General features: G+C 49.1%; 1 protein-coding gene across 1 annotated transcript in view; it reads right to left on the reverse strand.

The window, feature by feature from the left end:
• SMC1B (structural maintenance of chromosomes 1B) overlaps positions 1-23,291 on the reverse strand; it is a 3,759,116-nt gene that overhangs the window by 3,269,811 nt on the left and 466,014 nt on the right. Inside the window, exon 3 of the mRNA XM_044087233.1 lies at positions 5,176-5,288. Coding sequence (XP_043943168.1) covers positions 5,176-5,288 — 113 coding nt within the window. The remainder of the gene's footprint in view (positions 1-5,175; positions 5,289-23,291) is intronic.

Genomic DNA, 23,291 nt, shown 5'->3' on the forward strand with positions numbered 1-23,291 from the left:
ACACACACACACACACACACACACACACACACACATATATATATATATATATATGGCTATTACTGAAAGTGGAGAAGCCAAGCTGTTAACTTGAGATTTTGTAGGTTGGGATGAATCAAGCTCTGACTATGAGATAACAGATGTGGAGTTTGATCCAGAGCACACGGGCAGTGAACTTGGTGCAGCCAGAGAAAGAGGAACCAGACTTGACAGGACAAATAAGGTGCAAAGAGAATCACTTTGCTTCTCAACCGTTGGGCTTTTCTCAGAAATTAAGGGATTAGAGGGATTGGTGGGAAGGCATAAAGAAATCCCGGGGGCCAATTCTGGAGAACAGCATCTCTCTGGGACTAGGGCAAAGTAGCTGCTGCATTTGTGGTTTATGGGAGAGGTGAGCAGGTCACAGCCATCTTGACTCCATCGATGAAAGATCTAGACTGGATTGCAATTGTCCCTGACGAAGGGCAGACTGGAACACCTGCAACGCTAAAAGCACTGCCCTCCGTTCTAGGACATTGATATGCAGATTGGCCTCTTGAGGGGACCAACTACCTTGGACTGTACTTCCCTGAAAATGCCCCCCCCCCCAATCAGGAAAGCATACATGGTCACTACGGCTTGGGGCAGAAGGGGGCAACTTCATAAGTCCTCTTCTGGCTTCATCCACCAAGATAAATCCTGTCTGCAGTGGTTTGTTATGAGGACTGGATGAGACACTGGGTGAGTTAACAGTGACCACTGTGACTCCAGGAGCCAGTGAAGTAGCCTCATGTGGTACCTCACCAGGGGAACTAAAATGATTGTCCCTGCCATGGAAGTTAGTTGTGATTTTTCTCTGTTTATTGAAATGCCTGACTCTGCAAAGCATAGAATGTACTCAAAGGCGTAAAGCAGTAGATGACTGGTGGAAACTGTGAGGAGCTAGTCATCTAAATATGGAAACATCCGTAATCCCTGTAGCCTTAAGTGAACTGCTATAACTGCCATGCATTTGGTAAACACTCTGGGGGCTGTGGTGAGACCAAAGGGCAGTGGTCGAAATTGGTAATGATTGGCTCCTAGCCGGAAGTGGAGAAATCTTCTGGAACATTTGTCCATCTTTGTGTGTTAAGCATCCTGAAGAAAATCTACAGAGCACATCCAAATGTCTTTCTCCAGCAAAGGAAGGATCGACTGAACAATGACCATCCAGAACTTTGTCATACAAACTTGTTTAGTATACTGAGGTCTAAGACTGGCCTCCGGCCTCCGGCCTCCTGCCTTTTTTGGCACTAAAAAGAATCTTGAGTAAAATCAGGATCCTATCTGGTTTGGTGGGACTGTTAGGATGACTCTTAAAAGCAGTGTTTGAATTTCTAGTGCTGCTATATTCCGCTGACTGGGTGGAATGTTGGGGATTTGCTTTTGTAGTTTGGAGCAAAGAATGAACTGAATGTGGTAAGCTCTTCTAATTATCGCCTGCATCCAATAATCCAGTGTTACTGTGAGCCAGGCTGAGTGGTGCAGAGAAAATCTTCTCCCAAATGCTTCCAGAGGTAAGCAACTGAGCCACCTCTCAGGAGCACTGGTAGGGTTGTCCAAAGAAGGAATCTCTGGCACCCTGGTTATGCGGGCCCCATCTGCCATAGGAGAGGCTTCTTCGTGAAGATTTCTCCTCTACCCTGCAGGGAATACTCGCCGTGCTTCCCAAAAAGGTCCTTGGGTCTTCCTGAACCACATTTTTCCATCCCTCCGATTCCTGGAGTAGGGTCGCTGAGGAGTGGAAAAATGCATGCCCACAGCAGAAAGGGTCTTTCCATCCTTCTCACACCTGGCTAATGTGTCTCTGACTCTTGCGTCAAACAACAAAGTAGCGTCCACTGGAGCATTGACAAAGGAAGACTTAAAGGGGTTTGCAAAATCACACAAGCGCAGCCAGGCGTGGCGCCTAATGGCAACACCTGTACCTGCTGCCCTCGATGTCACCTCGGCTGTATGTGCAATAAGCCGCATGAACGAGTTGGAAATTGACTCTAGGGTGGCAAGCTGGGAGGCAACCTTATCCCGAACCTCGTCAGACACTGCTCCTGCTAAGGTCTCTAAGAAATCAATTATAAGATCCCTTTGGGGTCAGGTGAAGTGTGCCAAGAAGTTCAAAGATCGAATAGCGAAGGTCGATGAAGCAAAGACCTGCTTCCCAAATCTGTCTCTCATCCGAGACTCTCGGTTTGGAAGATGGACAGTTGAACTCTCTTCAGCAAGTTCCTATTTCATTGCTGCCGCCGCCACCATGGTATCCACTGATAGACCTTTCGACCAGTGGGGCTGATCATCTGGGGGTGACATAATTTTGTCAGGTCTCCAGGAGATTGGCGCTACGGTGTCAGGAGCCTTACACGCACACTGCACGATGAGTTTGATTAGTTCATCTGCACAGTGGGGGTGACCCAAGAAGTAGATGGCCAGGCACAAAAAGCCTGCAAGAAGACAGATTCCTCGGAGGATGGGTTTGAGGACTTCCAATCACCCCTCTGTTTCAGAATTTCTAGGATGTCTCCAAAGGAGACATCTTCAGGGGGGTGATCATGGAGACTCTTGCCCCTTCATCAAAATCTGTATCCTCAGTGAGAAATTCTTCAGGAGAATTCAGGTGCTTCCTCTTGCATGATCTCTTACGGGGTCGCTCCTCAGGGGGAAGGTCTAAGAAGGACTCCAAAGACAGGGGACCCTGCAGCAGTCTATTTTGCTGCTCTTGTGCCTGCTGTCCCGAGGTAGCAGACTGTGACAGCTGTGAGCCAGAGGATATATAAATGTGACACTCTGATGGAGATGGTGCCAACTGTTGGCCAGCTAAGGCTAAGGCTTTCTCCATAATCTAGAAGGCAGGCCCGCCCGAAGAGGGATGGGAGCCTGGAACCAAGAAAGAACCTCGGAACCGGGGTCACACCCAGCTCTGACGACCCCCCCCCCCAAAGTAGGAGCCGAGAGTGGACTCATGACTTCCAAAGCACCAGGAACTGTAGATAGCACAGTTGGAAAATAAAACAGAGCCAATCTAGGGATCCTGGAGCCAGAAGCCAAATCACAGTCCCGTGAGTGTGACAGCTCCGAAGGAGCCAAAGACCAGAGTCGGTTGGGATCCACCATTAGCACCAAGTAGTTGCCGCCGGGAACATCAAAGTTATGGGCTCAAAGATCTGCAGAGAGGTTGAAGGAGGAAGATAAGTGGGAGTCCTTAGAGAGTAAATCTGCCCTCCGGGAGGGAGGTAGGTGCAAGGTAGAGCTGGAAGTCCTCTAGCTGCCAAGAGCTGATCCACCAATCTAACTACATCCAGTTCTGAAAGACTCATGAAAGAGCGGATGGAGATCCCCCGAAGGCAATTCTGGTCTCTCTACAAATGGGCTTAATTGCTGACCCAAAAAGGTGTCTATAGATGGGGAGTATCTAGTCCTGGGAGTGTTTAGTACTTCAATTTTCAGCACCGTGGTTTGCTGAACAGATACCTGCGTGGCTGCAGAACACGGAACAGACAAATATGAGGAGACCACTGCTGGTGCCGAGGAGGTTGTCAGTATCGAAGACAAGGTCGGCATCATAGAGTTTGGGTAGTCTCAATAATACATGGCGCCATGGGAGATTTTGCAGGTTTTGGTGCCGGAGCAGGAGTCTGTAAGGTCTTTGGAACTTTTGGTTTCGGTTCCGATGAGTGAGTCAGAACCTGAAACTTAGAAGACAGACTCGTGTACCTTGGAAGACAAAGGTACAGCGTGGCTTTTTTTCTTATGCTCTGTCCTGGGAGATTTAGATGTCTCCACCTCAGATAAAGTTTCAAGCTTCACTGAACTGGCATTTTAGCAAACCCTTGAGAATGAGTTTATTCCATCTCTCTGCAAGGGTGCGAGCACTAAAACCCTTGCAGGGTTCACATGGGGGTTGTAACTCACGATGAGGGATGCCCAAGCAATAAAGCTATGAAAGATGCCCATCAGAATTAGGCATCTTTCTGCCGCAGTCCCTACAATTTTTGAACGCTATGCTTCCCCCTTCTGCTTTTCTCCCATTTTCACTAAAGAAGGTATGTGCACAGATACACACATACATGCAAGACACAAACAGTGGAATAAATAAGAAGTAAAGATAAAAAAAAAAAAAAAAAAAACTAATTACCAACATTGGTAGCTAAGAATTACCCACAAAAAGGGTAAGAAAAAGGAGGGGGCGAATCAAGGATACCAGCAATGTAATCAAGAATTACCTGTAGGTAGAGGGAAGGAGAAGCCTACACCAACTATGGTAAGTAGACTACCTAAAAGTTAAAAAAAGGATGATTTGATATCAGTTATGAACAACAAACGTGCACTAACAACAGTTTTAGGAAGTAAGAAAGAAGGAAACTAGTCAAAGAGGATTGACAAAGTTTTTCTATAATCAAAAAATTAGCACTTAGCTGGGAGCACTGCTGACACGTCCGATTTTCTATGCGGCAAATGCAATCTGAGGCAAAGGGAAGAGAGGCAGTATGTGTAGCTTTAGCTTGAGAGTTTTTGGCTGGCACAAGCTTGATATAACAGCCGACTCAGTTTCGAGGATTGGAACCGAACCCAACAGTCAAGTATGAATGAAGATTGACAACATTGGATCTCACATTTTCTGAATAAGTAATATGAAAGTCCATCCATCCATCCATTCACAACCCCTTTTTCCCCATTCCTACATATATGGTCAGGGTGTCACTTCAGCAGTGACAACCATCAAAAGCCAAGGTTTACAACGCTGCGTGGCTAGCCCGGCCATGGTAGTTCTTCCACACCACACATCTGCACGCACACACACCTATGGACAATTTGTAAGTGTCCAGTCCACCTATTGCATGTCTTTGGAACGTGGGAGAAAACTGGAGCACCTGGATGAAACCCAAGAGAACACAAGCAGGACATGCAGACTCTGCACAGAAAGTACCCCAGCCGAGAATCAAATCCGGGATCCTCTTGCTGTGAAGCGACAATGCAACTCTAATATGAAACTCTAATGTCTGTCAATATTTACCGACTGCAATCCTTAGTGATGTACCAGAAAAATCAAAAATGTTAAAAGGAACAGAGCAAAAATATGAGGCAATTATCAATGATAGTTGAGAGGTATGGTTTAATTTTCGATTAAAAACCTGTCAAACTACATTAAATTGTAACACTCACCTGAAAAACTAAGCAGTTTCTAGCTTTCACAATGACTCCAATTTTTTCCAGTTCATATATATAGTCTGCACGGCTGATGCTGCTTCCATTGAAAAGAAATTCTGTGGATAAACCTATCATACAGTTCAGTTAAGAAAGATGGTTTCACCAAGGTGATTTATACACAGTTAATCAAAAATAAGTTTTGTCAAATTTCTCCAAATAAACAAATACTATATACGTACTACAATGTTGGATATGGATGAGCAGGTAAATTCTCCATAAAGGGCAAGACAGACATTAGGATTGCTTGGCAATTAAAACTTGGCCAGACTGACAATCACTCCTTCCCATCCCACTATGGTCAGTGGTACCTAGCCTCTCATAAGTGGCACATAAAGGCATCGGAAGAGTGATAGAATTCAAACCTGCTACACCAGAGGCTGGGAAAGGCAAAGTGTTATTTTACAGATGGAATCACAGGTCCATCTTTACGGTAAGTACCTATGACTTTTGAGTCTAAAAGTCACTGTGATTCCTCTACAACAGCAAGACAAAGTACCAAATACACCTTGGTGACCCTCTCTGTGGGAGACTACTCTAATGAGACAGGTCACCAAAGGGAGAACTGGATCTACAAATCACATCTCTCAATACTTTTGTGAAGTGCTGCAAGCTAAAAGACCAACCACATGCAGCACAGATACCATCCAGAACTGTAGTTCAGAAAAAAAATGTGGAAATAGCAATTTAAGTATTAGGGATTACAGCAAGACACTTACTGCATTTATTATGATGTGGAGGGGGAGAGTGTCCTTTATATCAACCCTAAAAAAAAAAAAATCAAATCCACTTACCTGTATATGTCTTTCAGCTTCTGAAATGTGGCTTACCTCTATGTGTCTTTCAGCTTCTGAGATGTGGCTGCCAGATCAACTTTAACTGAGAAAAAATGTTCTGAGATAAAACATGTGAAAGATATCCCAGAAAGTCAAGGATCAAAACTTTTAGTTATGTACTCACCATAACTTCAGATGTTTGGGATCCATCTCGCCTACATTCTGACTGATGGGTTCGGAGCCGATCCCTCGGCTCCGACTCGGCACGCTTATGCTATAGAGCGAGGCCTCTAATTGGCTGAGCTATCTTTATCCCAGAATGCACCACCACTAATCCCCCAGATCTTGTTTGTCCGCATTCATGCACACGTGCACAGCTTGTTTATATAACATTGTTAGATGTTTCAAGATGAAACAGGATTCGGACCTTCTGATATCCTCTGATCTCCAAGGAAGGGGGAAGGAGGGTGGGTTATTAGGAATGTAGGAGATGGATCCCAAACATCTGAAGTTATGGTGAGTACATAACTAAAAGATGTTATGTGATCCTATCTCGCCTACATTCTGACTGATGGGACAGCGTCCCTAGCACCTAAATCCCGGGTGGCTCATTGGAAAACACTCCTGAGCACTGTGGAACCAAATGAAGCTCGTCCTCTAGATGCCACATCTAATTTGTAGTGAGAAATGAAGGTGTGCAGGGAAGACCATGTAGCCAGAGCACAAATGTCACCAATAGCAAGCTTAGAATGAAATGCTACCGAAGTAGCCATAGCCCTTGTAGAATGAGCCTTGACAGAGGTGGAAAGCTCTTTGTTAGAATAAATATAAGCTTGAGTAATACAGTCCCTGATCCATTTGGCAATAGTGACCTTTGTGACCGCGTTGCCCAATTTGTTTTCTGCAAAGGACACAAACAACTGATCTGTCCTCCTTGATTGTTTGGTCCTATCCAAATAAAAACGTAACTGCCTGTGGACATCTAGTGTGTGGAAAATAAACTCTGCTTTATTGGAGTATTTTGGGAAAAAAACTGGGAGCTCTAATGACTGTTGCAAGCATAAAGTAGAACATACTTTAGGAACAAAAGAAAGATTTGGTCTGAGGGATACCCTGTCTGTATGAAAAACCAAGTACGGGGGTTTCACTGACAAAGCTTGAAGTTCTGAAACCCTTCTGGCTGAAGTAATTGCCACTAGAAAGGCCGTCTTCCATGATAGAAACTTTACATCACAGGTAGCTGCCGGTTCAAAGGGGAAAGAAGTCAAGGCACGTAATACTATATCGAGATCCCATGGAGGTGCAGGATGAGAAATCGGAGGTCTTAATAGAGCAGCACCTTTCAAGAAGGTCTTACACAACCTGTTGCTCATTAAGGGTGGGTCTATGGATTCATGAAAATTAGAAATCGCTGCCAATTGTACTTTGATGGTAGAAACAGAAGAGCCTTGGTTGAAAAGAGAGGTCAGGAACTTGAGTACTTCTGCCACGGGAGTAGAAATGGGGTCCAGGCCCCGGAGTTGAGCCCAGATAGCAAACCTTTTCCATTTGCTAGAATACAGTTTCTTCGTAGCAGACTTGTGGGCTGAAGACAATATGTGCACCACATCTGGGTCCAGTGCATGTCTCCTGACTATGGTTGGAAGAGGAGGAGCCAGGCCGTCAATTTTAATGTGTGTAGGGACTGGTGTAGTAGTCCCGACTGATGAATCAGTAGGTCTGGGACCTGGTCCAGGAACCATGGACATTCCAGAGCATGTTTCCGAAGATAGGGAAACCAGACTTGACGAGGCCAGTAAGGAGCAATTAAGATCATCTTGCTCCCTAAGAGAGATGCCTTCTGAATTACCCTGGGTAGGAGAGGAACTGGAGGGAAGGCATAAAGCAGGCCGGTGGGCCAAGGATGGACTAACACGTCCATAGGGCTCTTCCCTGGGGCCGGGGTGAGGGAGAAAAATTCTTTGCACTTCGCATTCAGAGGAGTCGCGAAGAGGTCGCAGCACGGAACTCCCCATTCGCTGAAAATCTGTCTTGTAATAGTCATATTCAGAGACCATTCGTGAGGAGAGAGGATGGTTCTGCTCAACCTGTCGGCTATGACATTGGATTTGCCCGGTATGTGAGTAGCCACTAGGAAGCGTTTGGTCGAGACTGCCCATTCCCAGACTCTCATCGCTTCTCTGCAAAGAGGATAGGATCTGGTCCCTCCCTGTTTGTTCAGGTACCAGACAACTGACATGTTGTCTGAGTGAACAGCAATTACACCCTGAGGGAGGTAATAGTGAAGGGCTTGAAGGGACAGGAGTACTGCCCTCATTTCTAGGATGTTGATGTGGAGAGGGGTCTCTTCCGGATGCCATTTGCCCTGGACTGACCTGCCCAGGGAATGCCCCCCCCACCCCGTCTGGGAGGCGTCTGTGGTCAAAGTGGCCGCCGGAGGAGGAAGAACAAAGGGTCGTCCCTGATCCAAATTGGAGGACACTAGCCACCAGCAAAGGTCCCGTCTGCAAGATTCTGTGATCCATATTAGATGATTGAGAGGGAGTTCCTGAAAGGACCACTGAGTTGAAAGAAGCCACTGGAGGATTCTCATGTGTAACCTTGCCAAGGGAACTAGCAGAACTGTGGCAGACATCGATCCCAATAGCTGCAGGACCATTCTGGCTGGGGCTTTGGACCTGGGGAGTAAGGCTCGAGCCTGATTTTGTATGGTCTGAATTCTGTCTGCAGGTAGATAGACCCGCATCTGGTTTGAATCTATCTCTGCCCCTATGAATCTTATTCTTTGAGATGGCCGTAACACAGACTTTGGCCAATTGAAGGTGATTCCGAGGGAATTGCCCAGTGATGTTGTGGCTTGCAGGCTCCGTAGAAGTAGATGCTTGGAGGTGGCAGTTAGAAGCCAGTCGTCTAGGTACGGAAACACCTGGAATCCTAGACTCCTCAAGTGAGCAGTCACTACCGCCAAGCATTTGGTGAACACCCTGGGGGGGGGCTGTGGTGAGACCAAAGGGCAGCGCACGGAACTGAAAATGACTGCCTCCTAGGCTGAAGCGCAAGTGTCTCCTGGACGTTTGATGTATTTTGATATGGTAATACGCGTCCTTGAGGTCTATAGAGCACATCCAAACACCTTTCTCCAACAATGGGAGAATGGTTTGTAAAGTGACCATTCGGAACTTGGACTTCTTGACTGAACGGTTTAGGTTGCTTAGGTCCAAAATGGGCCTCAAGTCCCCGGTCTTTTGGCACCAAAAAGAATCTTGAGTAAGTCCCTAATCCGATCTGGTCTGCGGGGACCGATTGGATGGCTCCTTTTTGCAGCAGCTTTGAAATTTCTAAGGCTGCGGTATCCCGTTGACTGGGTGGCGGGTCCGGGATTCTTTTGGACTGAGGGGGGGACAACAGAATGGGATGGAGTAACCTCCGGCGATAATTCGAAGCACCCATCGGTCCTGAGTGATCCCTTCCCAGGCCTTCAGGTGCTTCGAAAAACGACCCCCGACTGGCTCCGGAGCAGCACAGTCGGGCAATCCCTCAGGGACTATGAAAAGCTGAAGAGCCACGAAAGGACTCGCGGTCTCCAGTGTTGCGGGGGCCTCTGCCGCCTCTAGGACGGCGTCTTCCTGATGAATTTCCCCCACCTCTGCCTCTGGACGGGGAACCTTCCTGCTGAGAGGGGTAAGACTTCTGCGATCTACGGAACCACATCTTCCCTCCTCTTTTAGCCTTGGGATAAGGCTGAAAGGGAGTGGAAAATCGTGCCCCTGCGGCAGTCAGAGTCTTACCCTCCTGTTCACAGCGGGTAAGTGTGTCTTTCACCTTGGGCCCAAACAGGGAGGACCCATCAAAGGGGGCGTCGGCGAATGAAGACTTGAAGGCCTCCGCGAAATGACACAGGCGGAGCCAGGCTTGTCTCCGTAGAGCAATGCCTGTACCCGCCGCTCTACTCGCCCCTTCGGCCGCATACGAAATGAGCCTCATGGACGAGTTCGAAATGGACGACATTGTAGCCAGCTGAGATCCAACCGTCTGGGCCAGCTCCCTCAGGCAGGTTACCTAAGAGGGTATCGGATAGCTCCTTAATCAGATCCCTCTGGAATCTCGTAAAGTGTGTCAGGCAGTTCAAAGACCTCAGGGTAAAGGCCGCTGAACTAAGGGTGCGCTTGCCGTACCGATCCATGCTCCTAGACTCCTTATTAGGAGGATGGACGGACGTAGAAGCCTCTGCTACATCTTGCTGGGTAGCAGATGCCACCACCATAGCATCCACAGCCACACCTTTCGTAAGGAACTCTCTATCTGGAGGCGCCGAAAGAAATTTGTTTGGACGAGCGGGCACCGGTTCCACAGAGTCTGGGTGTTCCCGCCCTTGACAGATCAAATCCAAGAGCTCGTCGAGGGCGGAGACACCCAGGAGGCGGAGGGCTGAGCCCGAAGGCCTTCAGGAACACCGACTCATCAGCAGAGGGAGGTTTGGACTGCCAGCCGCCTCGTTGTTTTAGGGCTTCCAGGATGTCTGCAAAGGAGACATCATCCGAGGACGACTTGGGGACCCTCTGCATCATCGAGATCAGTGTCAGATGTCAAAGACTCGTCAGGGGAGTCAACGTGCTTCCTCTTGCACGTTTTCTTCCAGGGAGGTTCTTCCGAAGAGGCTTCAGAAGGACCTCCAGGAGGGGGAGAAACCCCAGCGGGGGTAACCTGAGGCCCAGGGGCTCCGCTCTCTGCGGACAGGGGGACTGCCAACGACCCAGTCTCCAAATGTAGGGAAGGAGCTGGGGAAACTGTGGAGGTAGCCAATGAAGATTTGGCTAGAGCACTCCTCATAGCCCTGAAGGCGGGACCACCAGAATCCTGGGAAGGTCCCCCCTCCGTGGCCATGACAGTGGACGGTACTCCCGCCGCCGACGCACCAAGAGGGAGACTTGGGACCGAAAGTATCAATCCCGAAGCCTCCCCCCCAGGGCCGAAGGAAGAAGTCCGTGCACTGAACTCTGACCCAAGAGCCGGAGTCGGAGCAAGGGTCGGGCCTAACCCTAACACCTCCACTGGTTCCACCAACACCTGCTCCAACGGTGCCGAAGCTGTTGGAGGAGGAAGTACAGTAAGGGAGTGGACCATCGGCTCCGAAGCCAAATGGGCTGGAGCCGAAACCATCTTTTGGAACACCGGAGACTGGAAGAGTCGAAGGAGCACCCTGTCGATGTCCGAATCAGACATCCTGGAAGATCTCGAGGATACCGATCGGGCCCGAACCGATTTCTCCATCGGCTCCGGGGCTCGGGACCGCTCGAAAGGACTCAACAATTATTGGCTCCGAGGAAACCTTCAAAGAAATTTCCCTCGGTGTCGATAAGGACTTCGGCTCCGAGGGGGAAGTGTCTGAGCCAATGACCCTTATCGGCTCCAATATCAGTGGAGCCGATGAGGGTGACCCGCCTCTCGATGCCCCAGACCTCGGCTCCGAAACCAGAGGGGTCGAGGCTGGAGGCATCGAGGCAGACCATTCCGACCTCGGCTCCGCAGTCCGTGGAGCCGATGGAGAAGTCTGCTTAGTCTTCTTAGCCGTCGGATCCGACTGACTGGTCGGAGCCGGCGCTTTCCTCTTTTTAGAAGGAGAAGGAGAGGAAGACAAAGCCTCCTCAAAAGAAGGCTTAATTAATCCTTTGAGGATTAATTTGTTTTTCCTCTCCTGGAGGACTCTGGAGGAAAACGCATGGCATACACTGCACGATTCCTGCAGATGTTTGGCGCCAAGACAATAGACGCACGAGGAGTGGTCGTCCGTTATGGACATTTTGAATCCACACCTCGTGCACTTTTTAAACCCGGAGGGTTTATGTTCTTTAGACATAATGTACAAAAAATAGACCACAACAGTAGATTAAGAGTTTGTATACACAGGAACAAAATCACTAACTCCGAAGAATATTAACTAAAGAACTTTTTTTTTTTTTTTTTTTTTACACAAGAAATATAAGAAAGAGAAAAGGGAAACAAGGAGGGTCAAGACTCTCTAACTCAAACGGGTACTTGACCCACACACAACCACTAAAGTAGTTAGTACAGGGGAAGGCCCCTCTAACTTAAACGGAACCTTCTCTGACAGGAAAAAATATGCAAAACTCAATGAAACAACAAGAAACACACTCGTACACAAAAAATAGCCGTTAAAACAGCTTTTGGGTTTAAATGAGTGAAATACTGACAGGAAAAAAGACTATAAATATAGTACTTAGCCCAGCCAATGTTGAGACCACGTCCAAGCTCTGTAAGCGGCAAACGAGATCTGGGGGATTAGTGGTGGTGCATCCTGGGATAAAGATAGCTCAGCCAATTAGAGGCCTCGCTCTATAGCATAAGCGTGCCGAGTCGGAGCCGAGGGATCGGCTCCGAACCCATCAGTCAGAATGTAGGCGAGATAGGATCACATAACATCTGAAAATAAGTTAAGTCTTCAGGATGCAGCCCATCTGCCACAATATTTTTTTCAGTACTAGGTAGCGCGGCAGAAGATAGTTTCTAGATTACCTTGAACAGATGGGGGGGGGGGTCCCTTTGCTATCAACTTAAATGGAGGAGCCTATATGGTTAGCATCAGTGACTGAGGGTACAGGTAAGTCTGTATGGACCGGTGGGACAAAAGGCTATTGCAGGGTTACAGGAGCTAAGGCTTATCCAACAGCAGATGTCACAGCACAGGGAAATCACACTTTCATGGCCAGAAGGAAGTTATCAGAATTATGTTGCTTTCTTCATTTTGGTATTTTTGTGGAATTCTGGAATAAAAAGAAATGAGGAAAGGCACAATTAAATCCATGGGGCCATTTCTTAAGAGTGCATCACTGGCAATGGAACAAAGGAGCATTTCCTGCATTTCTAGTTGGCTGAGGATACAAAGAGGTTACACCAAGGACTCTACCAGTGACATAAAAAGGTCTGAGCTGTCAGTAGGTTAAGGAAATAGAAGTTATGTACTCACCATAACGTTCCATCTGAGTAGGTGACTTCATTCGGATGCAACCTGTGGGTATCGGATCCGATCTCGGATCCGAGCCGGCAATTCAAAAGCTTAGGCTCCGAGCTCCTAGCTCCTCCCTCTTACCCATAACCCCTTGCCAAGCCCTGACTGACCTCAGATTGAGTTTGCCTCAAATACTGACCACAGTATACTAAAACAGCATAAATACTCGCTCTATAAAGGTCAGGGGGATGGAGGGGGGGATGGTTGCATCCGAATGAAGTCACCTACTCAGATGGAACGTTATGGTGAGTACATAACTTCTATATCTGAAGTAGGCAGACTTCATTCGTCTGCAACCTGTGGGACAGAGTCCCTAGCTACCTGAATCTTGGGCGGCCGTCATGGAAGGATGTTCCGGAGCACCGCTGAGCCAAAGGATGCTCTTCCTCTAGAAACAACATCCACCTTGTAATGAGAAATAAAAGTATGAGGCGAGGCCCAAGTAGCTGCCGCGCAGATATCATCCAACAAACACGGACTTAAAGGCGGCTGACGAGAAACTGCCCTAGTAGAATGAGCCGTAACCCTCTGAGGAGCAGGTCTGCCTGAAGTGTCATATGCCTGCAATATGCAGTTAGCAATCCATTTAGATAGAGTGACTTTAGACACTGCTTTACCCAGAGCAAATTTAGCAAAGGAGACGAACAGCTGATCTGATTTCCTGTGGCCAGCTGTCCTGTTAATATAAAACGTAATTGTCTATGAACATCCAATGAGTGCAATTTGTATTCCCTTTGTTTGAATACTTGGGAAAAAGACAGGCAAATTGATTGACTGGTTAATATTGGATTCAGAAGAGACCTTCGGAAGAAAAGATGGATTGGTCCTGAGGCACACCCTATCAGGGAAGAAAGAAAGATAAGGCGGTTTGACACAAAGAGCCTGAAGCTCAGACACCCTTCTGGCTGAAGTGATAGCTACCAGAAAGACAGTCTTCCAGGAAAGGAATTTTAAATCAGCAGAAGCTGCAGGCTCGAAGGGAGGAGCAGTAAGGGCCTGCAGGACTAAAGACAAGTCCCAAGGCGGTACAACCTCCTTGACTGGAGGCCTTAACAAAAAAACTCCCTTGAGAAAGGATTTGCATAATTTCGCTGTCATAAGGGGAGCTGTGTCCTGTCCAATGTGATAATGCGAGATAGCCGCCAATTGAACCTTAATCGTGGAAGAACTGGCCCCTTGATGAAAGAGGTCTGTTAGAAAATCTAGCACCGCAGAGATAGGTGCTGAAAAAGGATCCACAGTTCTCTGTCCTGCCCATATAGAGAACCTCTTCCATTTACTCCGATAAACCTGTCTGGTGGAAGGTTTATGAGCAGCCACCAAAATGGCTTTGACCGGTGAAGAGATACCGGGAGTCCTAATTAAGGTTGGAATTGGAGCAGCCAAGCTGTCAACTTCAGGGTTCGCAGATTGGGAACTGGCATTCCCAGAGGGTGAGAGATGAGATCCGAAATTGGATCCAGAATCCATGGTGGATTGATTTTGTGAGACCATACGAAGGGGAACCAAGGTTGTCGAGGCCAGAATGGGGCAATGAGAATCATTCTGCTCCCCAAACTGTTGGCTTTCTGCAGAAACCTCTGCATCAGAGGAAGTGGAGGGTAGGCATAAAGGAGACCGGAGGCCAAGCATGCACCAGAGCATCCTCGAACTCCCTGGTGGGGAAGCAGAGCGAAGAAATTGTCGCATTTGGCGTTTGAGGGAGAAGCAAAAAGATCGCAACAGGGTTGCCCCCAAACGGCAAAAATCTTCTTCGCTACTTGAAGATTGAGGGACCACTCGTGTGGAGAAAGGATGGTGCGACTGAGCTTGTCCGCAAGGATGTTGGACTTTCCCGGAATGTGCGTTGCTATCAGAAAGCGTTTGGTGGAAATTGCCCATTCCCAGACTCTCATGGCCTCTCGACAAAGGGGATAAGACCTGGTTCCTCCCTGCTTGTTGATATACCAGACTACGGACATATTGTCTATCTGAATCGCAATAGTCCCTGTAGGAAGAACGTGGTGAAGTGCTTGCAACGCTAGGAGCACCGCCCTCATTTCCAGGACATTTATATGCAATGACGTCTCTGTGGGATTCCACGTGCCTTGGACAATCTTTCCCGCAGAATGCCCCCCCCCACCCGAGGCAAGAAGCGTCCGTGGTCACTGTGGCTCGGGAAATGCAGCAAAGGGTCTTCCTGCTAGGGGCTCCGGAGAAAGAAGCCACCACAGAAGGGAGTCCCTGCACGCTCTGCTGACCGCAATCGGAGCGTTTAGAGACGAACAAAGAGGAGACCACTGAACTTGAAGGGTCCATTGAAGAACCCGCATGCAAGCGGGCATGAATTAGAAGCGGGATAGCTGCCGCCATAGAACCTAGGGCCCTCAGGACCGAAGCTGCAGTTGGTGAAGGTTGAAGGATTGCTGTCACATGACACCTCAGGCTGACGATACGGTCTGGGGTGAGGAAGGCTCGCATTGATCTGGTGTCTAGTCTTCCTCCTATGAAATCTATAATTTGAGTTGGATTCAGAAAAGATTTCTCCCAGTTGATCGTGATGCCCAGCCTTGGTGCTAGTTGAAGGAAGTAATCCCTGGCTGAGCACAGAAGATGCCTTGATGATGCAGTCAGGAGCCAGTCGTCCAGGTACGGAAAGACCTGTAATCCCTGGAGCCTCAGGTGGGCCGCTACCACCGCTAACACCTTGGTAAACACCCTGGGGCTGAGGTGAGACCAAAGGGAGGACCCTGAACTGATAATGACTGGCTCCCAGCCGAAGCGAAGAAACCTCCTGGATCGCCTGTCCATCCGAATGTGGTAGTACGCATCCTTGAGGTCTATGGAACACATCCAGTCGTTCTCCCTCAAAGGGGGAGTATAGATTGCAGGGTGACCATCCGGAACTTTTGCTTGGTTACTGACAGGTTCAACAGGGAAAGGTCTAAAATTGGTCTTAAGTCCCCGTCTTCTTTGGCACCAAAAGAACCTGGAGTAAAACCCTAATCCGGCTTGATCTGGGGGCGCTGGATGGCTCTTTTTCTAGCAGCTGCTCGATTTGAGAGCTGCCGCCTTTGGTCGGGTGGAACATCTGGGAGGCTGCGAGATTTGGGGATCTTGATTAGGGGTATTGAATATCCTCTGGATATGAGTCGAAGCACCCAACTGTCTGTTGTTATGGACTCCCAAGAAGTCAGGTGCATCAAAAACCGCCCCCCGACTGCCTCCAGAGACGGACAGCCGGGCAACCCTTCAGGGCTGCTGCGTGGGTCTCTCAGAGAAGGGTTCTCTGGACCCAAAATTGCCAGGAGCCCCCCTGCCTCTGGCACGACGACCTCCCCGTCCTCCTCTGCCACGGAAGGACTGGTTATCCGGAGCAGGTTGGGACTGCTGCGACTTCCGGAACCACATCTTCTTCTGTCCCTTTTGGTTCTTAGAGAAGGACCTCTGGGGAGCTGAGAAGCGGACTCCGACGGCAGACAGCGTCTTCCCGTCCTTTTCGCTCTGGACTAATGTCTCGCGAACAGTCTTGCCAAACAAGGCAGAACCATCGAAGGGGCATTCGAAGGTCGCCTTAAAGGGCTCAGCAAAATCACAATGGCGGAGCCAGGCCTGTCGCCTCATGACAAGGCCTGCTCCGCTGGCTCTAGCGGCTCCCTCAGTAGCATGAGACAGCAGCCGCATAGATGTATTGGATACAGATCTGAGAGTGGCTATTCGGGTGGAGTAAACCTGTTTATCCTCACTCGAGATGGACTCGGGGAGATGCAGCGTACTCTTTAATCAGATCTCGCTGCATCCTAATGACATGTGCCATGTAGTTCAGCTCTCAAGGAGAAGGTCGCTGAACTAAACACTCGCTTCCCAATTCGATCCATCGAACGGGACTCCTTGCCCGGAGGATGGACGGAGGGACTCTCCTGGGCCAATTCCTCTTCGTGGCTGCAGCCATCATCATGGCATCTACTGGGGACCCTTACTCCAGTGGGTGCGGTCTGATGGAGGAGAAAGAATGCGGTCCGGCGCTTAGGGATAGGCTCAATGGTGTCCGGATCCTTCCACGCCTGATAGATATAAGATCTACCAGGGGTCAGCAGGAGGGGACACCCAAGAGGTAGAAGGGCCCTCGAATGCCTCCAAGAACACAGACTCGTCCGAAGAAGCCTTGGGGCAGACCACCCCCTGATCCTTAACATCTCCATGATGTCTCCAAATGAGACGTCCTCAGGGGTGACCTAGGGAGCCTTCCCTTCATCCAAGTCCGTGTCTTCAGTGACGGACTCAGGGGAGTCCATGTGCCTCCTCTTGCACTTGCGCTTCGAGGTACTTCATCGGGGGGGCTGTCCGAGGAGTACTCTTCAGCAGATGGATGTTCCAAGGGAACCACTTGGGACATCGAGGCGGGCTGTCCCTGGGACCGGCTGGTGGGGGCCTGGCCCAACTGCAATGGAGTGCGGGATGGAGCCGTGGCAGGGACCGGGGGTCCGGATGTCCTCGACAGTGCCCTTTCCATAACGTTGAAAGCCGAGGGGGAGCCAGCTTCTCTAAGCCCCGAGAGCCGACCCCCACTCGGATCCGACGTATGGATCGGAGTCGGAGCCGAAACCGTCGGATCCGAGAGACCAGTGTGCTCCGACCTGGACGGAGCCGAAGACACACCAGCTCCCTCGAATCCGAGGCTCGGCCCTCGGCTCCGAGAGGTCGGGTCCGAAGTACCCGAAGCACTCAAGGGATGGGACGGATCCGAGGTGCGCCGACCAACCGGATCCGACCCACCCCCGGATCCAAATCTGCACGGCGCCGAAAGCTCCGAACCCGTGGTATGGGTCGGAGAAGGAGCTAAGGGGGCGAAAAAAGGGGTCGAAGCCCCTCCCGGTTGGGGGGGGGCTAGGAGCACTCCCATTTGCATTTGGGCCTGGATGAATTTCCTCATCATCCGGTCCATATCAGCTTCGCTCATAGAAAAGGTCGATCTAGAGGAGGCCACCGAAGCGGACCTAGAGAGTCATCTCGGTGACCTCCTGGAAGGGCTAGCCTCCTCCTCCTCGGGTCCAGGAGAGAACCGAGGGGAGTGGAGCCGAGGAGGAGGAAAGCTAGAAGGCACAGGGGAAGCCCGCTAGATGGAGGAGCCGAGCTGGAAGCTTCGCTCTCCTCTTGTGGTGCTTCTCCCTGTGCCTCTCCTTCTGTCTCTCCCTAGAAGAATCCTTCCTCCGGCAACTTTAAGGGAGGTTGAGTCCCAGCCGGAGGGAGAACTCACAGCAACAAGTTGCTGACTGGAGGGCAGAGGCGAAGCAGTATCTGGGGTAAAAGACCCGCCAGCACCAACTTCGACCTCCGTCCCTTAAAGCCGGGTTGAACCCTGCACAAATGGTACAACCAGAAGACAGGTGTTCAACCCCAAGATGACTTGCCGAGTGTGGCCATCTGCTGGGGACAGCTTATGGCCACACTCGGTACATTTCGAAAAGACAGCCTTAGGGGCTTCAGACATTACACCTAAGGCCTAAACACACACACACACAAACAAACTACGAAAACCCGAGAAAAATTAACTAAAGAGGGAGGAAAGCCTTAACCACACACAACTCTAACTATATTTATAACAAAAAAAAGAGAATTTGAAAAATTTTCCTGTCAGAAAACTACACTTATCTCAAAACCACGCCAGGAGCTCTAGAATTCCGTTGCTTCTTGAAAAGCGGCAAATGAAATCTGCGGTCAGTCAGGGCTTGGCAAGGGGTTATGGGTAAGAGGGAGGAGCTAGGAGCTCGGAGCCTAAGCTTTTGAATTGCCGGCTCGGATCCGAGATCGGATCCGATACCCACAGGTTGCAGACGAATGAAGTCTGCCTACTTCAGATCTATTGGTATGGTATCAGAAAACAACAGCTGAACCTGTACATAAGAGAACCGGCCTGAACAAGTAAATCAGTAGCAACAACAAGGTGGTTGGCTGCAACAGCCCCTTTCCAATCCCTCATGACATCCTATCAATCAGGTTAAGAGTGGGCTTCCCCATGTCTTTGTATACCAAACCATTGTCATGTTGTCAGAGTTGATGACAGTTGTATCGGTGGGTAGGGACTTATGAAATGCCTGCAAGGCAAGAACAGCTCTCATCACTATTTACCAATGTGCAAACTGGTGTCTGGGCTGACTAGGTGACTTGGAATGTTTGCTCCAAACAGTGCCCCACCACATTCCCCAGTAAAGAGGCCTCAATGGTCACTGTTATCTTTCAGGTCGGGTCTGAAAGGGGGAGATCTCTGGGACCTTTCTCTTTCATGATTTTCATTGTCCTCAATGACCAACTCCTGAGGGGAGTTCAAGTGCCTCCTCTTGCACTTACACTTACTCTGTTCTTCAGGTGTAGAAAGAGTTAAATAGTGAAATGCATCTATGATCCTTTGAGTAACGGATGAGTTACGATTCTCTAAAACAGGCCATCCCTGGGAAAAAGGATGACTTCCAATGGCCATATCTGGTAAGAGAGATACCTTCTTTTTTAAGTCAATTGTCAGGTTAAAATATTCTCAAAACCCTTGAATGCCAAGGATGAAGCCAGCTGCACCAAGGGAAGTCATCTCTGGATCCAGCCTTGAAATCAAGGCCAACAGATCAGCAAGTCGAACCCCCAAAGTCGATGACCAGACTGTATATCCAAGGCTGAGACTATAGCTAAACTGTCAAATCCAAAGCACCCAAGGAAACAGATGGACTGAATGTCAGGGTAACAATCTTAAAACCACAATGAATAGTGTCAACCACTTTTCTCCCAGACCACAGATTTTGGAGTAGAGTGGATCAGAGAAACTGATGAGACAGAAAGTGCCAAGGATGTTGATGGCAACAGGGGAACAATTAAGGAGAATCTATGTTCTGAAACCACAAGAGTCTGAAATTGGAACTGAAAAAGGAACTGTAAGGGAACTGGATGGGCCAAGCTCCATCTACCCTCAGAGTCAAGGGAGAGGGAATGACACATTTATCTGAGCTTCTACAAAGCCTATCATCATCTTATCCCAATATACATCAATAAATCTTTTTGAGGAACTGATGGACTTAATGGCCACTGCAGAATGGCCTTGCAGTCATAAACCTATCGAACTCCCTCTCCAATGATCGAGATACCAAAGACAAAAGCTGTTTATGGAACAAACTAAAATGATAATGCTCTCAGAGTCGTCTGAAGAATGAACAGGAAGATAGGATAGGGCTGAATCCTAAAAGGTCAGCACCAAGGACAAAAAGTGCCCTGGGGACCTGGTGATCTTCAAGATTTTGCATCTTTTCTTTCTCCTTTTCTTAATCCCTTTTCAATGTCATTATCTTTTAGTTATGTACTTACCATAACGATAGATGTATGTGATCCATCTCGCCTACATTCTTGACTGATCGGCTCCGACTCAGCCGATACAAAAGCACGAAGCCTCTCATTGGCTGGGCCAACCCCTTATTCCAGGATGCACCACGCCCAAACCCCCAGATCTTGTGTGCCCCACAATCACTCATCCACATGTACCAATCCAACAAGAAGACACGTGGAATGGAGGGAAAAAAATAATACTTTCCCGGGAACAACAACAACAGTGTTTCCTCCAGAACCAACAGGTAGGGGGAAGGAGGGCGGGTATGTAAGAATGTAGGCGAGATGGATCACATACATCTATCGTTATGGTAAGTACATAACTAAAAGATGTAATGCGATCCTATCCCACCTACATTCTTGACTGATGGGACAGCGTCCCTAGCACCTAGATCCTGGGAAGCTCACAGGAAGACACGCCTGAGCACTGTGGAACCAAAGGCCGCCCGACCCCTGGATGCCACATCCAGTTTGTAATGAGAAATAAAGGTATGTGGAGAAGCCCAAGTGGTGGCTGCACATATCTCATCCACAGACAGTCTGGCGTGAAAGGCCACAGAGGTTGCCATAGCCCTAGTAGAATGCGCTCTAACTGGAAATGGAAGGTCCCTTCCTGTTGATGCATACATAAATGAAACACAATCTCTAATCCACCTAGCAATAGTGGACTTGGTTACTGCTTTGCCAATCCTGCTATCCGCAAAGGCAACAAACAACTGGTCTGACTTCCTGTGCTGCCATGTCTGTCTAAATAGAATCTCAGTTGTCTATGCACATCCAACTGATGAAGTCTGTATTCTGCCTTGTTGGAAAATTCTGGGAAGAAGACTGGTAGCTCTATAGATTGTTGCACACAAAGAGCAGAAGAAACCTTGGGAAGAAATGACGGATTTAATCATAGAGATACTCTATCCTTATGAAAGATTAGATAAGGAGCTTTGACAGAAAGGGCTTGAATCTATGAAACCCTTCTGGCTGAAGTAATAGCTACCAAGAAGGCAGTCTTCCAGGATAAGAATTTTTGATCACAAGTGGCCGCCGGCTCGAAGGGATGAGATGTAAAGGTTCCCAGAACCACATTCAGATCCCATGGTAATACAGGTTGCGACACTGGGGGGCGAAGTAACCAAGCTCCCTTGAGGAAGGCCTTGCACAACTTATGACTCATGAGTGAGGGCTCAAAGGCAACATAATAGTTAGAAATCGCTGCCAATTGGACTTTAAGCGTGGAGACAGCGGAACCCTGTTTAAAAAGAGTTGCCAGAAAATCTAATACTGCCAACACTGGGGCTTTCAGCGGGTCAAGGTTGTGCCGTTGGGCCCAAATGGCAAACTTTTGCTATTTATTAGAATATAACTCCTTAGTGGAAGCCCTGTGGGAGGAAGACAGAATCCGGACCACCTCAGGCGAAAGGATATGCTGTCTGACTAAGGTCGGAAGTGGAGCAGCCAAGCCGCTAGCTTGAGAGTCCGCAGTGAAGGATGGACCTGACCCGACTGCAGAGTCAGGAGGTCTGGAACTGGATCCAGAATCCAAGGACCCTCCACTGCATACTTCCGAAGGAAGGGAAACCAAACTTGGCGGGGCCAGTGTGGAGCGATCAAAATCATGCTGCTTCCCAAGCAGATCGCCTTCTGAATCACCTTTGGAAGTAGAGGGACCAGAGGGAAGGCGTAGAGCAGACCGCAGGGCCAATTGTGGACTACAGCGTCCCTGGGTGACTCCCCCTGAGGAGGAATCAGGGAGAAGAAATTGCTGCACTTCACATTCCAGGGGCTGGCGAAAAGGTCGCAGCAGGGAAACCCCCACTTGTAGAAGATCCGAGCTGCTACTTGGTTGTTCAGGGACCACTCGTGAGGCATCAGAATAACTCTGCTCAGCCTGTCTGCTATCACATTGGACGTCCACGGAATGTGAGTTGCCACAAGAAACCTCTGCGAAGCGATCGCCCAATTCCATAGTCTCATGGCTTCTCTGCAAAGGGGTTAAGACCTGGTTCCTCCCTGCTTGTTTAGGTACCATACCACTGCCATATTGTCTGAGAATATTGCGATGGTACCCTTGGGAAGAGAGCTGTGCAGTGCCTGCAACGCTAGAAGCACTGCCCTCATTTCCAGCACATTGATGTGAAAGTGGGTTTCGTGATCCTGCCACGTGCCTTTGACCGTCCTGCCCAGATAATGCCCCCCCCCCATCTGGGAGGCGTCCGTGGTCACTGTGGCATCGGGAGGGGAAGGACAGAATGATCTCCCTTGGTTCAGGTTGGAGGAGAGGAGCCACCAACGAAGATCCCGCCGGCACGATTCCATAATGAGAATCGGGTGGGACAGTGGCAGCTCTTGGTATGACCACAGGGTCGACAGGAGCCATTGGAGAATTTGCATATGCAATCCTGCCAGAGGGACCAGAAGAATGGAGGCGGCCATCGATCCCAAAAGCTGAAGAATCATCCAGGCTGGGGCTTTCCGTCGGGGCAACAAGGCTAGTACTTGGTCCTGTAATATCTTTATCCTCTCTGTTGGTAGAAATGCTCGCATCTCTACAGAGTCTAGCTCTGCGCCTATAAAGGCAACACGCTGTGATGGTAGCAATACAGACTTTTCCCAGTTGAATGTAATCCCTAAAAGATGACCCAACTCGATGGTAGCGCTCACGGCTAGAGTGAGAAGATGCCTGGTGGGGGAAGAAAGGAGCCAGTCGTCTAGATACGGAAACACCTGGAATCCTAGATGTCTCAGGTGAGCAGTCACCACTGCCAGACATTTGGTAAACACCCTGGGGGCTGTGGTGAGACCAAAGGGCAGGGCCCGGAACTGGAAGTGACTGGCTCCTAGGCGGAAGCGTAAATGGACCCTGGACACTCTGTTTATCTTGATGTGATAGTAAGCGTCCTTGAGGTCGATGGAGCACATCCATACTCCTTTTA

Source organism: Protopterus annectens, chromosome 11.part0 (genome assembly GCF_019279795.1).
Source record: "Protopterus annectens isolate FY-2018-M chromosome 11.part0, PAN1.0, whole genome shotgun sequence".
In the NCBI taxonomy this organism is placed as follows: Eukaryota; Metazoa; Chordata; order Ceratodontiformes; family Protopteridae; genus Protopterus; species Protopterus annectens.